Below are 15,192 nucleotides of genomic sequence, written 5' to 3'. Positions count from 1 at the left end.
AGAAAGCAGTATGGTCTCATGGTTAAGATGGAGGGCTTAGGAATCAGACTGTGTTCAAATCCTAGCTTCAGCATTCAAATAGCAGTGTGACTTTGAGTAAATTTCTGAGCCTCTCTGTACTTTATTTCTCTTATTCTGCCTGAATAAGCGTCTGCTTCTTAGAGTTATTATGAAGCTCAAATTAGATAATGTGTTGAATGTACTTAACATGGTGTCTAGTAGATAGTAAATGCTCATTAAACATTTTCTGTTGGGTGAAGTAATCATTGTAGTACACACCAATGGGAACTATGATAGAAATGTGGACAGGGAGCTATGGAAACAGAGGAAAGAGAAACTAGCTCTATTTTGCAAGAAAGTCTTCTTAGAAAGAGTAACATTTGATGTGGGTCTGGATTGGATGAAGAACCCTCAAGATGGAGAAAAAGAAAAAAGGCATCTTGGGAAGATGGAACAGCATCTAGAATAGCATTGACGCATGTATTAAGAATTGACATGAACAGGGGCACCTGGGTGGCTCACTTGATGGTTAGGTGTCCAACTCTTGATTTCGGTTCAGGTCATCATCTCAAAGTCATGAGACTGAACCTCATGTCAGGCTCTGCACTCAGCATAGTCTGCTTGGGATTCTTTCTCGCTTTTCCTCTACTTCCTGCTCATACACACTCTCTCCCCTTCTCCAAATAAATAAATAAAATCTTTAAAAAATTGACATGAACATGCTTTTGAAATTAATTTTCTAAAATTTGCCAAATTTATTTAATAAGTACTTAGTGAACAGCTGTTATGTGTTTAGCAGGTATTAGAAGCTGGGCATACAACAATTAACTAGACAAGAAGATCTCAGACTTCATGAATGTGAGCGACTATTAGGGAATGAGCAGTAAGCTAGTAAAAAAAAATAATCAGACAGGACATATTTCAATTGTGATGAGAACTATAAAAGAAATAAATCAATAGATGTAATAGACAATGACTCAAGCAAACCGGTAATTATGAATAAATGCTGTGGTGGACTGGAATGACCCAAAGCAAAGATTTTCAACAAAGTAAGAATATTGGAAGGGGGATGTCCTTGCTAGGGTAAAGATATAAATATCAGAATCACCTAGATTTGTGCTTTTATAGCTGCATGCTAAAACGATTATCTGGAGATCCTCTTTTTAAAAATGTACTAATGCTAGATCCTCACCCCTAGAGATTCTGATTTGGTTGATTTGGAGTGAGGCCAAGGAATAGCATTTTTAAAAAGTAATTTTAGAAAGAATATTTAGAATGTACAGAGTTGAAAACTACTGATCTTGAGCAACACATATCCTTTTTTTTAAAGGTTTATTTATTTGAGAGAGAGAGAGAGAGAGAGATCAAGCATTCGAGTGGGGGATGTAGGGGGAGAAGCAGAGGGAGAGAATTTCCAAGCAGACTCCCTGCTGAGTGCAGAGCCTGATGTGGGACTTGAGCTCACAACCCATGAGATCATGACCTGAGCTGAAACCAAGAGTCAGATTCTTGACTTACTGAGCCACCCAGACACCACAAGCAATACACTTATGATTTTGAGGGGACTGTTCTCTGCCCTCACTTGAAAAATCACGGATAATCTCAACAACACTGGCTAATTGAATTCATTAAAAAGATCATGGTTGATCAAGTGGAATTCATTCCTGGGGTACAAGGATGGTTCAATGTACACAAATCAATAAATGTGATACATCCATCCCATTAATAGAAGGAAAGGTAAAAATCATATGATCATCTCAGTAGATGCAAGAAGAACATTTGACAAAATTCGGTGACATTCATATTTTTTTTTTAATGTCAGCAAATCAGGTATAGAAGGAATATACCTCAGAATGAAACTATGACAAGCCCACAGCTAAGATGCTCAGTGATGAAAAGTTGAAAGGTTTTCCTCTAAAGTAGGGAACAAGACAAAGGTGCCCACTCTTAAAACTCCTATTCAACATAATACTAGAGTCCTAGGCAGAGCATTCCGGCAATAAAAAGAAATAAAACGTATCCAAATTGGAAAGGAAGAAGTAAAATCATCTCTGTTTGCAGCTGACATGATCTTATACATAAGATATAATATCGTATATGATATATATGTCATATAATAACTATAATAAAAGAATTATAATAAAGAATAAAAAATTCAATAAATAAAGTTGCAGGATACAAATCAACACATAAAAAGTAGTTGAATTTCTATATACTAACAATTACCTGGAAAATAAAGAACACAATCCCATTTACAATAGCACCAAAAGGATAAAATACTTAGGAATAAATTTAAGGAGATGAAAAATCACTACACTGAAAAGTATAAAAATGTTGATTATAGAAATTGAAGAAAACACAAATACATGGAAAGATATCCTGTGTTTATGGGTCAAAAGAATTAATACTGTTAAAAGTCCATTCTACCCAAAGTCATCTGTAGATTCAGTGTAATCCTTCTCAAGATTCCAGTGGCATTTTTACAGAAATAGAAGAAACAATTCTAAAATTCATATGGAACCACAAAAGATTCTGAATAGCCAAAGCAGTCCTGAAAAAAAAGCTGAAAGCCACACATGTCCTGATTCAAAACTATATTACAAAGTTATATTAATCAAAATAGTGTGGCAACAGGATAAAAACAGACACATTGATCAATGGAACAGAATTGAGAGGCCAGAAGTCCATGCATATATGGATATATGCATATATGCATATATGTCAAACTGCTATTCAAGAAAGGATACTCAATGGGGAAAAGAAAATCTCTTTAATAAATGGCATTGGAGAAACTGGATATTCACATGCAAGTAAATGAAATTGGACAGGACCCCCTGTCTTGCACGACTCACAAAAAATTACCTTGAAATGGATTAAAGAGGGCAGCCTGGGTAGCTCAGTGGTTTAGTGCCGCCTTCAGCCCAGGGCATGATCCTGGAGACCCTGGATCGAGTCCCACATCAGGCTCCATGCAGGGAGCCTTCTTCTCCCTCTACTTATGTCTGCCCCCCCTGTCTCTTATGAATAAATAAAATCTTTTTTTAAAGAAATGGATTAAAGACAATGTAAGACTAAAACATAAAAGTCTTAGAAGAAAACAGAGGGGGAAATTCCTTGTATTGGTGTTGGCAGTGATTTAATGGAAATGACCACCAAAAGCACAAGCAACAAAAACAGAAATAAACAGGTAGTCTGTGAAACTAAAAAAATTTTCACTGCAAAAGAAATATCAACAAAATGAAAAGTCAGATTATAGAATGGGAAATAACATTTGCAAACCATATATCTGATAAGGGGCTAATATTCAAAATGTATAGGGAAATCCTACAACTCACTAGCAAAAAATAAAATAATTAATTAAAAGTAGCAAAAGGTCATGAATAGACAGTTTTCCAGGAAAGGTATTCAGTTAGCCAACAGGTACATGGAAATGTGCTCAACACCACTAATCATAAGGGAAATTGGCAAATCAAACTCCAATTAAAAAAATAAACAAAAAAACCCAAATGAGATATCACTTCATATCTATTTAAATGCCTGTCATCAAAAACCCAAAAGATAACAAATGTTGGCCAGGATATGAAGAAAAAGGACTCTGAACACCATTGGTAGAAATGTAGAGTGGTACTGCCATTATGGGAAACAGAGTGGAATTCCTCAAAAAAGTTTTTAAAAAGAGAATCACCCTATGATCCAGCAACCTTACTTCTGGTTATATATCCAAATGAAATGAAATCAGTGTCTCAAAGAGATATCTGCACTATGAGCCTCATGCAGTTTTGAAGTCTTGTAGCTTTTTAAGAACTCTATGGTACATTTGTGAGACACTAAATATACAAAAGGCAAATAGAATCTTAATGGTATTCTAAAAATAGTTTTGACCTTGCAGATCACCCCAATGGGCCTCAGGAATACTAGGTGGGCTTCCATTGCCTACACTGGGCCACCATGGCTTCCTCCATCACATGGGGTTGCTTGCCTTGCTTTGCTCTATCCAATGGCTTTAATACCCAATTGTTTGGGAAGGAGCTAGAGCAGGGCAGTAGAGAAACCTTGACTTTTACTTTTAACTAATGAGGTTGGTTGTGGTATTGATGAGTTAATTCTAAAATGATTTTGTGTGTATTGTGTTAGAGAGTACGTGAGTAAACAATACTGATGTTAGAAATAAGTATTTTTGCTGCAGAAAAAAAGGAAAAATAGGCATAAGGAAGATGAGGAGGAATCATGTGTTAGTGGATTTGAATTGACAATATCAGTATGAACCAATAGATATGAATTTATGAAGCCTATTTCTGGGAGAACATGGGCCCAAATGTATCCCTTTCTGAAGCTAGGCACTCTTCACCTGTGAGCTCCAGCATCCTGTTACCTGACTTCAGCATTCTGAATGGATAACAGTCCCTAGCTGGAGATCTCTTCCCCAGATACACAAAGGGGACCATGGGATGTATTAGTGATCAATGGATGGCTCTGATGGGCCCCTGGTCCCTGAAAGAGGAGCACCCATTCTCATGCAGACCATTAGGTCAGAAATTAGAGGGGGCAGGAGGCTCTGGTGTCAGGGTCCTCTAACACCTGCAGAGGAATTCCTGCACATCTTGCTCTTCATGGTGTGTGAAGCAGCTGTTCTATATGGGCTGGAGTCTTGGGACATGAGTCTAGAGTAGAGTGTTCTAGTCTCAAGAGACACAAACTAGAGGATTGAAGTTGTAGGCAAGCCTGAGTCTGAACATTTGGGGAGAGACGGCTGGGGGCCCCAGACACTGCAGCATAGAGAATCAACAATGGATTTTGAAGATGAGCTGTAGGGAAGAAGCCAAAGCCAGGGAAGTGAAAGAAGGTACAAACTTTACCTTCCCTGTTTGGGTGGGGCTGCTTTCGGGGCTCTGCCAGAAGAGACTCTTGGAGAACTTATGTGGAAAATATGGTCATAAACACCCATCTTCTCACTGGAAGAAATAGAGGGGACATCACAGGAAGGGAAAATGTCTGAGTAAATGCTATATGTTATGAGGTGAGCATCTTAAGTTCTTCTCTTATACTATCAGGAATTTTCTACAAAAAAAAAAAAAAATCCCTTCTTTTTTACCAAATGCTCCTGAATAGTTTATTGCGTCCACTTCTTTTGCACTCAAGATACATCTTTTGGGGAGTTCTCATTTAGATGTGATTTTATTGTTACCAGCAAGCTGAAAAGAGCTGAGATCAATGTATTTCCAAGATAATGGTGATCAGAATGAAGTTACCACAGGAAACAAGAAGAAACTGTCTTGTCCCCCAACCCACGCACCCCCACCCCCACTCTCACTTCCTAAAACGTATGATCAGGGAAAGGATTGTTGCATGGCTTGCACATGCCATCTCTTCCTTCCTCCCCCTTCATCAGAGTTACCTGATCTTTGAGAGAGGCTGGATCCCTAGACAAAAAATTTATATGACAAAGTAGTGTATGGTTTTCTGGCTGCAATTGCAGATTTGCCTCTGAAGGGACAAGCCGTAGGTACTGTGGGTCTGAGAATATTGCTGGCTATACATTGGCACATTCATCCCAATTGTATGTGAACTGTATGTTGACAACACAGCTTAACACTCCCCTCCTTTGCCAGGCTTTGTGATTTCAGAAGAAGTTGGGTAGGATAGAGCTATATAATTTAGGCCAAGTAAAAAATACTCAGAAGGCCTTGTATACATTTTGGTGCCTTACAGAAAAAGAAGGAAGGTAGAGAAAAAGAGAGGGATAGTAAACTATAAATGAGATGTCTGGCTTTCTGTTTTGCTGCAATTTGACAATCATGGGGCACTGCTGTCTGCCGTCAGCCCCAGCATCTTCTATAATCTGGTTGCTAAGTGGAGTTGAGTTGACAAGTGAGTTGTCAATAGATTGGTGGCAAGATCACAGGCTGACCCCTAGAGACATATTTTGCCTCCCTCTGTGGCCTTTGGCAGCATCCTTGTGTTAGAGCCCAGCAAACACCCACTGCTTAGCTGTTCACAACTGTGGAATCGCATCCCAGCCGTGGACATTACTCAGGCTAGCCTTGTGCCTCTTCTTGATCCATCCCATCATAGTATAGGGCCAAAGACAACAGAAAGGGACTCCAGGAATGGGATCCAGTCCCAGTGAAGCTCCTAAGGCTTTTTGGTTCTCAATTTAGAGAGAAAGGGTGACAGGAGTCAGGAATGGCATGAGATTTTTGGGCATAGAAACAAAAACAGAGATCTTATGTGGACGGTTAACCCAAGAGTAGTACTGGGCCTCAGGGGAAAGCAGGGATCAGAGCTCTTTGCAACCCCTGTTCTAGGGATGAGGCTGTTCATGCTTCCTGACCTGGTCAGGAGGGCATAAGGGCTGGATAGGCTGAGTGCCTCCAAGCCCAATTCAGTATTGTAGGTGCCGCCACAAGCCTCCACAGGTGGACTCAACAGATTGTTGCTCCTTCATCCTTCATTGCCTTTTGCTTTTTCGGTCATAGATTAGTGTTGCATGAATCATGAATCCTCAACACAGAGTTCTTAATGCTCTAGCCAGATCCAAAGCTTTACTTGAAACTGCTGTTAATATATAAAGCAATAGGAGTCCTGAAAACTATCAAAGACCCCCCCTCCACTTCCACCTCATGACCTCTAGTTTGGGTCTTGGGTCTTTGCAGTGTCTTTCAGAGACTGTTTTGAGCTTAGCTGTCCTGATAAACAAAGTGATTGTACCATTGAGAAGGATGCCACAGTTGAGGAGGGAATGAGCTCTGAAGTCCTAATTTAATTTAGGCATTTATTAACTTCAGTTTTATGAATATATATGGGTGATGTCGCACACACTCAGATGTCACACACATTGAGTTGTACACACCTTAGGTGACATTCATCTGCATATCACACCACTCATTCAAAGAGTATATATGTTTGTTCAGTTTCTGTATGCCCATTCAAGTTTCCTCTGAGTTTCTAGACACCTGGTCCTTCAGATGCTCATTCAGGCATTGTTCACACACAGTCGTAGTCTGCACTCACAGAGAGGTGGGGCACATTCACTCACATACCACTCACATGCCCTTCAGTCCACTAGTTCTCATTCAGATGTGCCCATCAGACAGCACACATGCTCACTGAGCCATTGCTCACCTCAACTCAGATATCACCTCTTCTAAGTGTGGCAAACATTCACATCTTCTTTCTTTTCCATCTATATCACTGACAACTCCCATGCTAAAGGACATTCAGGGGAAGACTTGCCATATTGAGTGTGTCATGTTTTCTTGGGTCAGTCCCTCTGTATCTTTTTTTTTTTTTTAAATGAAATAGTCCTGTGATTCTGTCTTTGCCAAAGTTGTACTTATTAACCAAATGTCTTTAGATGGACAGCCCAAGTTAAGAATGGTAGCCCTAACCACATTCCATTTTCATAAACCATGTGCTAGCTTGCAATACCATCTTTAAATGATTGGTTTGGGGCCACTACTGCAATAACTTAATTAATTCACAAAATTTTCCTGGGGGCACTCTTTGGGAAATTGTTTTTTTGTCTTAGATCAGGGGTCCCAAAGGTCTATGCAGTTAATGTCTTCTAAAAGAAGAGCATTTATTCAAGAGAAATACAAACTGTGGGCATTCAAAGAGATTGTAAAATGCTATCCAATTTCACAAACTTTAGGATAACTTTTATAAAAAGAGCTTACACATTTGTCATATAGCTGGTATTCAGTAAAGGCTTGGTCATCTCTCTCCACACACTAGCACCTTCTTTCTTCCTTCTAAGTTGAAGGAAATGATACAAGATTACTAGACAGGAGCTTGGAGTATTCACCGTTTATCCTGATTAGGGAATCTGCATCCAGTCATATTTGGTTTCATGCCTACTTTCAATTTTAACTCAATTTAATTTGGTTTGCTTGAACAAGCATTCACTGATCATTGAATGAGTATTAGGCAACCTACTCAGCAGTGTATGGTGGGGGAAATGATGCAGAGATAACAGACACAGCTCCCACTGTCCAAAAGGTCATAGTCTAGCCAGAGAAATAGTAGTTTCATGCACATATTGTTGCAATCCCAAAAAGATATCCAGTAATGAATTGTAGGGAAATTAAGGTGGAAGACTCATTCAGATTGGGAGGGTCTAGATGGACTTCACTGAGGAGATGAAAGACTCAGCCTTTAGGGAAAGGCTTCCACAGGCAGAAGTGGATGGCACTGCAGGTTGAGGAAGCATGACCTGATGATGGCATGGAGTGGGATTACAGGATGCTTGTGCAATAGCACGGGGTCTGGAGCAGCTGAAATGAGGGATTCATCCTAAGAGTTTCCAAAAGACAGGCTGAAAGCCAGGCATAAGTGTCCTCAATGGCAAGATGAAGAGTTTAGATTATATCACTTGGATAATGGAGAGCTTATGAGAGTGCTTGAAGAGGAACAATATTATTTGTTCAGGAAAATCAATGAGTTGGCTAGTTAGATGATAAATAAGTTAGAGGCAAAGAGACCAGTTGAGTTCAGGTAATAAGTAAAGAAGTGTCCAACAAGGAGAAGGGCAGGTACGGATTGCTGATGTCAACAGAGCCTTTTGATTACAGAGGCACAGTGAGATCTAAGTAGGTAGGAATAGCGAATGGGCCCCAGACTCATGATCTCACCACTTGATGGATAATGCTATACTTTACTAAGGAAAGAAAAGTAGAAGGAAGAGGCAGGTTTGTTGGGCTTGGGACCATGTTGCATTTTGAATATATTCAGGATGAGCTGTCCCTGAGATCTCTAAATGGAGATAGACTTCTACAAAGCAATGAGTTTATTAATTCTAAAGCTCAGGAGGGAGGTTTAGTTGTAGACAGAAATAATGATGAACAACAAGTTCATCCCTCCAGATAGTTGCTCATCTGCTTTTCTTTCCTGTCCAGTGTTTATCAGCTGGTTGTCAAGGAGGAACGACTTCAGAAGTCACGAAGGGCAGCTGACATCATTGAGTGCTTTTCGGTGCCTGTGAGCTATAGAAATGCCTCCAGCCTTGATTCTCTACACTACTTTGCTGCTGAATTGAAGCCTGCCAACCTGCCTGTCACCCAGCCATTTACAGTGGGTGACAATAAGACGTACAATGGATACTGGAACCCTCCTCTTTCCCCTCTGAAAAGCTACAGCATCTACTTCCAGGCACTCAGCAAAGCAAATGGAGTAAGTATGGCCACATAGAGGCCATTTCTTGCCTTGTTTGTATCCTCCCATTCTCAAATGAAAAGTAGCATGGCTTTAGAGCAGAGCTTGACAAACTAAGCCCTGTGGACCAAATCTAGCCTCGTGACTTATATATATACTTTTTTTTTTTTTTAGTACAGTAATGCCTATTCATTTATATACTCTAAGGCTACTTTGATTCTATAACAGAATAGTTGAGTAGTTTAGACAGAGACTTTATGCCCCATAAAGCCTAAAGTATTTGCTCTCTGGCCCTTTACGGAAAAAATTTGCACACCTCAGTGGTGCCTGGGTGGCTCAGTCAGTTAAGCATCCAACTCTTGATTTCAGCTCAGGTTACAATCTTGGGGTTGTGGGATCAAGCTCTGCACTGGGTGTGGAGGCTGCATAGGATTCTCTCTCTGCCTCTCCCTCTGCCCCTCCTAACCCAACCCCACATGCCCACATATGCATTCATACTCTGTCTCTAAAAATAAATAAGTCAAAACAATAAAAGATAAAAAGGTCTTTCAGATCCCCTTTGGGCAAATCACATGCCTATCTGAGGGTTGATTTCCTCACCTACAAAGTAATACCTATCAATTTGTTATCTGTGAATGCACTAAGCATGTTGTAGTTAATTAGTGCATATGAACTCTTTACCATTACCAATAGTCACATTAGAAAATACTTTCTTTCTTCTCCCAAAGATAAGATAACCTTTTTTAATGTCAAATATTTCTTTGGTCAAAATGGGATGCCAGTCATAACATCACAAAAGCATAGGGCTAGAAAAGATCTGAAAGGTTACCAAATACCCACTTCTCTCCCCCTACACCTAAAACAATCAAACTTACAACATCACATTCAGCTGGTGTTAGTGCTTATTCTTGAATATCTCCAATGACAGAAAACTCACTTCTTTATATAGTTAAACTTTACTGATCTTTGAGGTGGCTGTGGCTTGAAATATATCTCTTATTATAGCTTCTACCAGTTGCCCTTGGTCCATACCTTTAGGTCCCAAGAGAACCACTCTTTCAGTTACATAAGATCATTCCTACTGTCCACCTCCCCTCTGTTCAAACATACCCATCTGGTCTTATTTTCTGCAAGTTCAGTATCTTTAGTTCCTCTTAAGACACAAGTATTTTCCATCTAGAATGGTTTTGTGGACATATTTCAGGTTTCTATATCTCATTCAACAAATATAGAACAAATAGTGACATATGCTAGGTTCTATAGTTCCTATTAAGGTTACACTGTAGGTGCCCTCCAAGAGCTTTTATAAAATAAGGGAATATGGTGTGTGCCATGTTCCACAGTATTTCTTCTCACAGAAATGAGAAGCTCACTGGAGAAGGGAAAGCTGAAACAAAAGCAAGATCTGGTGAAGTGTGTGGAGAGTAGCCTCTGTAGGCTCTGGTGGCCAAGATAGAGAGTTTAGTCTGTCGGTGGCAGTCATTACCTTACAAGAAACCTGGATTGAGGAACTAATTAACATTTTAAATGTCCACATAGCCATTTAAATTCCACATTGGTATTTCAGTTCTGCATTTATTACTTGCTCAAGCAACATTCCTCACAGAGAGTTTAAAACTACAAAGAGAAGCCGCCAGACTGCCTTCCATCTGTCCATCTGGCCTTCCCTCTGCATGAAACACTCTGATGTATTGAGGAGGAAGACATAAAGATGAGCAGAAAGCATCTGGGGGCCCATCTTGTTCCTGGTTCTCTGTATCTCAGACTGGCCAGTTTATTGATAGAGCACAACTCTGAGAAGATGTGACTTTTCCTGCTCTTGGCAACATGTCAAGAGGTGCTTTTGGGTTTCCATGCTGTGAAGAAGAGTAGCAGCTGCACTCCGTTCACTGTCACATTCCTACCAAGACTCTAATAAAAACCCAGCAAGAGACCAAATCTGTAGAACCCAAGAAACTGACAAATGGACCCCAGGAGGCATTTCCTCAACCCAAGCATTGTTGGCCCTTGAGCAGAACAGCAGGTGACACAGGAGGACTGTGGGAGGTTTTGCTTCCCAAACTGCAGCACAGTGGACTTTCTCATGACACAGAGTGTTGCCATTGGGAAAAAAAGTCACCCCACCCTGAAGCTACCTCATCTAAGAAGCAGTTTCTACTACTGCTTTGAGATGAATACATAACAATAATTACTTATGCCTTTGATCCCACACCACTGTGCTCCTGTTTTGGAACTAAGATTTGCAGGAAGGGAATTAAGAGAATTGGGTGTGTGCTTATGCCAACAGTCTTGAGTGTGTCATTGGCCTCACAGGAACAGAGAGGAAAAGCTGTGAAGCTGGGCACTCAGTGTGTTTGTTTTCTTCTGGCAAGGGAAAAACTACACACTATGTCAAATTACTGTGTTTAGTATTGAGTTTTACTAAAAAGAGTTAAGTTAAAGGGTCATAGGAGCAGAAAAACCATTCACAGCCTAACAAATCTCTGCCTGGCCCCTCTCAGATTTCTCCACCTTGTAAAGGGCAGCAGACAATGCAGTTAAGCCTGGAGGATTTTTGAGGAGAAAATGTTATAACCCACAAATTCCTTATCAGCCAAGTCGTTGTTCTTGTGCAAATACATCAGAAAGACATTCTCAGTATCCAGGGGCTCCCACATGCCCTGCTTCTAATAAATCATTCAAAGGGCAATTGACCAAGCAATGAAGAAAAATAAAGAAATCAAGAACAGAGATATATGGAATGAAAAGACCCACAGTGAGCATGGAAACTAATTAAACATAGTGTAAATGCTAAATAATTGGCTATAAATATGTTATAGAAGAGAAGGTTAATACAAAAACAATTACTTAAAGAGAAAATGTGTAATGTAAAAAATTAACAATTGTACTCTGGGTCTATAATTTGTTATTATGTCAACAAAAACTTAAAAGAAATTGAAGGATTGATGAGTGTAAATATATGCCAGTTTCCCCACTTTAGACAGGATGGAATAAATAACTACTTCATTTTTGATACTAAGAATTTTTGAAGAGTATAGAGTTTTAAACATAAAGGCAGCTTTCCAGTCTATCCTTTAAAATGCCAGAAAACAACAGTCTACAAAGAAAAGGTGAAGTAGCAAAGGAAACTATAGGTAAACATGAAAATCAGTAACTATAAAGCAAGCCAGAAGACAAAAGCACTAGGTTTGACTTTTTTTTCAAATGGTGCTTTGTTCCTCTCATAAAAGAAGAAAAAATATCTTGGGTCAAGATATTTCTATATCACTAGAAGATTAAAACCAAAGGATAGGGCAAAGTCATACTAAATTAAAACAAATTAAATGAAAGTAAAAATGGCCATTTGTTGCAGGATGTTTATGGGCCAGGTTGAATAATTCACTATCAATCTAATTTTATTGCTCCCAACCTTATCTGCAAGTTTCAGTCAGAACAGGGTAAGAAAATTTTAGGGTCCAGATACATTTATTCTATGGATATTAAGGAGAGGTTTTTTTTTCCATTTTAGCAGAATAGCTAAATAGCCTTCATAATCAGACTAACTACATTCAAAACCCTATTGTATTAGTATACTAGTATACTGTAATACTAATAGTATATTAGTAAACATCTAGGAAGCATATACTTTACGTCAAAAAAGGCACTTCTTGGGGTGCCTGGGTGGCTCAGTGGTTGAGCATCTGCCTTTTGCTCAGACCATGATCCCAGGGTCCTGGAATCAAGTCCCACATTGGGCTCCTTGCAGGGACCCTGCTGCTCCCTCTGCCTATGTCTCTGCCTCTCTCTCTCTATGTCTCTCATGAATAAATAAACAAAATATTTTTTAAAAGGCACTTCTTCTGAGTCCCTAGAATAAGGCAGCAAGCCAAACAAACAAAAATCCCTGCCCATAGTGTTTATGTTAAAAATAAATACATAAGTGAAATAATGTGTCAAATAATTAGTCATTAAATTTAGGAATGTGAAGGTTGCTCATTACATGTTGACATAAGGTCTATGTTGACTATTAATAGGATGAGGATAAGGACATTTTGTAAACTCTACAGTAATCTATATGAATGTGGCGTATTTTAATCCAGCCCTATAAACACTATGGAGAGCCCAAGTATGATGTGCATTATGAGGCATGGTGCTCAGTTATTGCAGGCATTTCTATGAAGTGCAGGTTGTTGACAGGCACTTTTATTGGGAATTTTGATCAGATTAGTAATATCACATTTACCCATTGTTGCTTTCTTACATGAAGAAAACAAGGGCAGTGCTGACCATCAGAGCACTGTCCTTGGTGCTGAATACTCACTGCCAGTCTTTCTTGTGAATCAGGCTATATTGTAACCATTTGTTTTAGATGTAGCTATATTATAGATCTATTACAGCATTTTAGAATTGGATGATTTTGCAATGTCTCATCTAACGCAGACCAGCAGCCAACAAAGAAATCTCCAATAAAACATTCTTGGCAGGGCATTATAGAGCCTCACCTCGACCACTGCAATTCTCTGGAGGAGAAGAGTTGACTCCTTTGTGGAGCAGGTAAAATTATTAGAACTTTCTTCCTTCTATAAAGTCAGATTTGGTCTCCTTAACTCTCTACTCTTGGGCACCTGTGGTGATTTGGACAAATCTAATCTTTCTTTCCCATGTCAGCCTCTTGGAGAAAATATGACAGTACCAACTACCATCTTTGGCCACACAGGCTTTCTTATTGATATTTTAATGTGAAGTTACTTCTGTTTCTCACATGGCATGATTGTCCGTATCTCCTTAATCCTATTTATTCTGTACTCTCATAGACATATTCCATTTCTCCAGTGCTCTCCTTAAAAAGTGGTGCTCAGAACCTGCGTTGTGCTTCAGATATCATTAGACCACACCTGCTACATTTTCACTATCCCTCCTCTCTTTACCATTTTCTAAAACATTATTTCTCAAACATCCCAAGGTATTTTTTCTCTCTTTGGGGCCCTTATGCAAGTACTATCTTCTCATTTTTCAGGCCTCATCTTCAGTGTCCTATCCAAAGGGAACTTTCTAGTCTTGTTATCTAAGACCTGTCCATGCCAGTACACACTTGCATGTTAACCTATTTTTCTTTACAGCACTGAGCATATTTTAAATTTCACTTGTTTTTGTGTAGTGCATGACTCCCTCCTTAGACTGAGAGCTCCAGGAGGTAGTAGCTCTGGTTTGTTTGCTGATTTATTCTCCATACCAAGTACAGTATTTGACAAATGTAGATACTTGATGATTGTTGGATGGGTGGATGAATGATAGTATGGACTGTTTCTCGTCTTCTGTGACTGTTTCCTCACTTACAGAATCAAAATGGTTATACACATTTCACACAGTCATTTTGAGAATTAAATGAGGAATGATATTAAATTCTAAAAGGCACCAAATACGTTAAGTGTCAGCACAGTCTGAATTTCCATCCAGTGGAGCATGAGATGTGGTTCTGAGCTATTTTCACCACAGAGAGATGACACCTAAAGGACCTTCATTCCATCATTATAGTAAGACTTTTCCCCAGCTGTCTCATTTCCCAAGCTCCGGGCTCCTGGGCAGCCTTGATTTCCTCCGAATCTTCCAAATGGTACCCAAAGTAGCTGTCTCAGTTGTAAACAGCAGGTGGGTGCAGTTTTGCATTGTTTCCCCCACACACACACTCTTCCCAAAATGAGGTCTGCTGAATCTACTGTTCTCTGCATCCCCACCACCATTAGCCATGATTGTGAAGTTGAAAGGACCATAATTAATGGTTGGATGCAAAACAAGTGTGGCAAATTCATGCAAATATCCACCAGAAGCCACCTTTTCTTGCGCAGGGCTGTTGTACATGTTCTATACAGAAGGGAAAACACTTTCCTTGCCATATCTTTTTCATCATGTAGAGGCACATTTAACCTGGATGATGCCTCTGCCAAATGGTGATCTAAATAAGAAAAGTGGGAAGTAGAAGGGTGATTGTTCTCATTCTCCCGCTTTCTCTTCCAGCTCCTGAACTCAATTGCCTCTTGAGAGCAGTTGGAAGCCAGATGCTAT

General features: G+C 39.5%; 1 protein-coding gene across 2 annotated transcripts in view; it reads left to right on the top strand.

Moving 5' to 3' along the window:
- PTPRT (protein tyrosine phosphatase receptor type T) overlaps positions 1-15,192 on the top strand; it is a 1,032,653-nt gene that overhangs the window by 778,141 nt on the left and 239,320 nt on the right. For both annotated transcript variants that reach the window (XM_038572341.1, XM_038572340.1), the window contains exon 13: positions 8,895-9,168. In XM_038572341.1, the coding sequence (XP_038428269.1) occupies positions 8,895-9,168 (274 nt within the window). The remainder of the gene's footprint in view (positions 1-8,894; positions 9,169-15,192) is intronic.

This window comes from Canis lupus, chromosome 24, assembly GCF_011100685.1.
Source record: "Canis lupus familiaris isolate Mischka breed German Shepherd chromosome 24, alternate assembly UU_Cfam_GSD_1.0, whole genome shotgun sequence".
NCBI classification, from domain to species: domain Eukaryota; kingdom Metazoa; phylum Chordata; class Mammalia; order Carnivora; family Canidae; genus Canis; species Canis lupus.
Note: the sequence above shows the minus strand (reverse complement) of the source record. Positions and strands in the feature narration are given on the sequence as shown.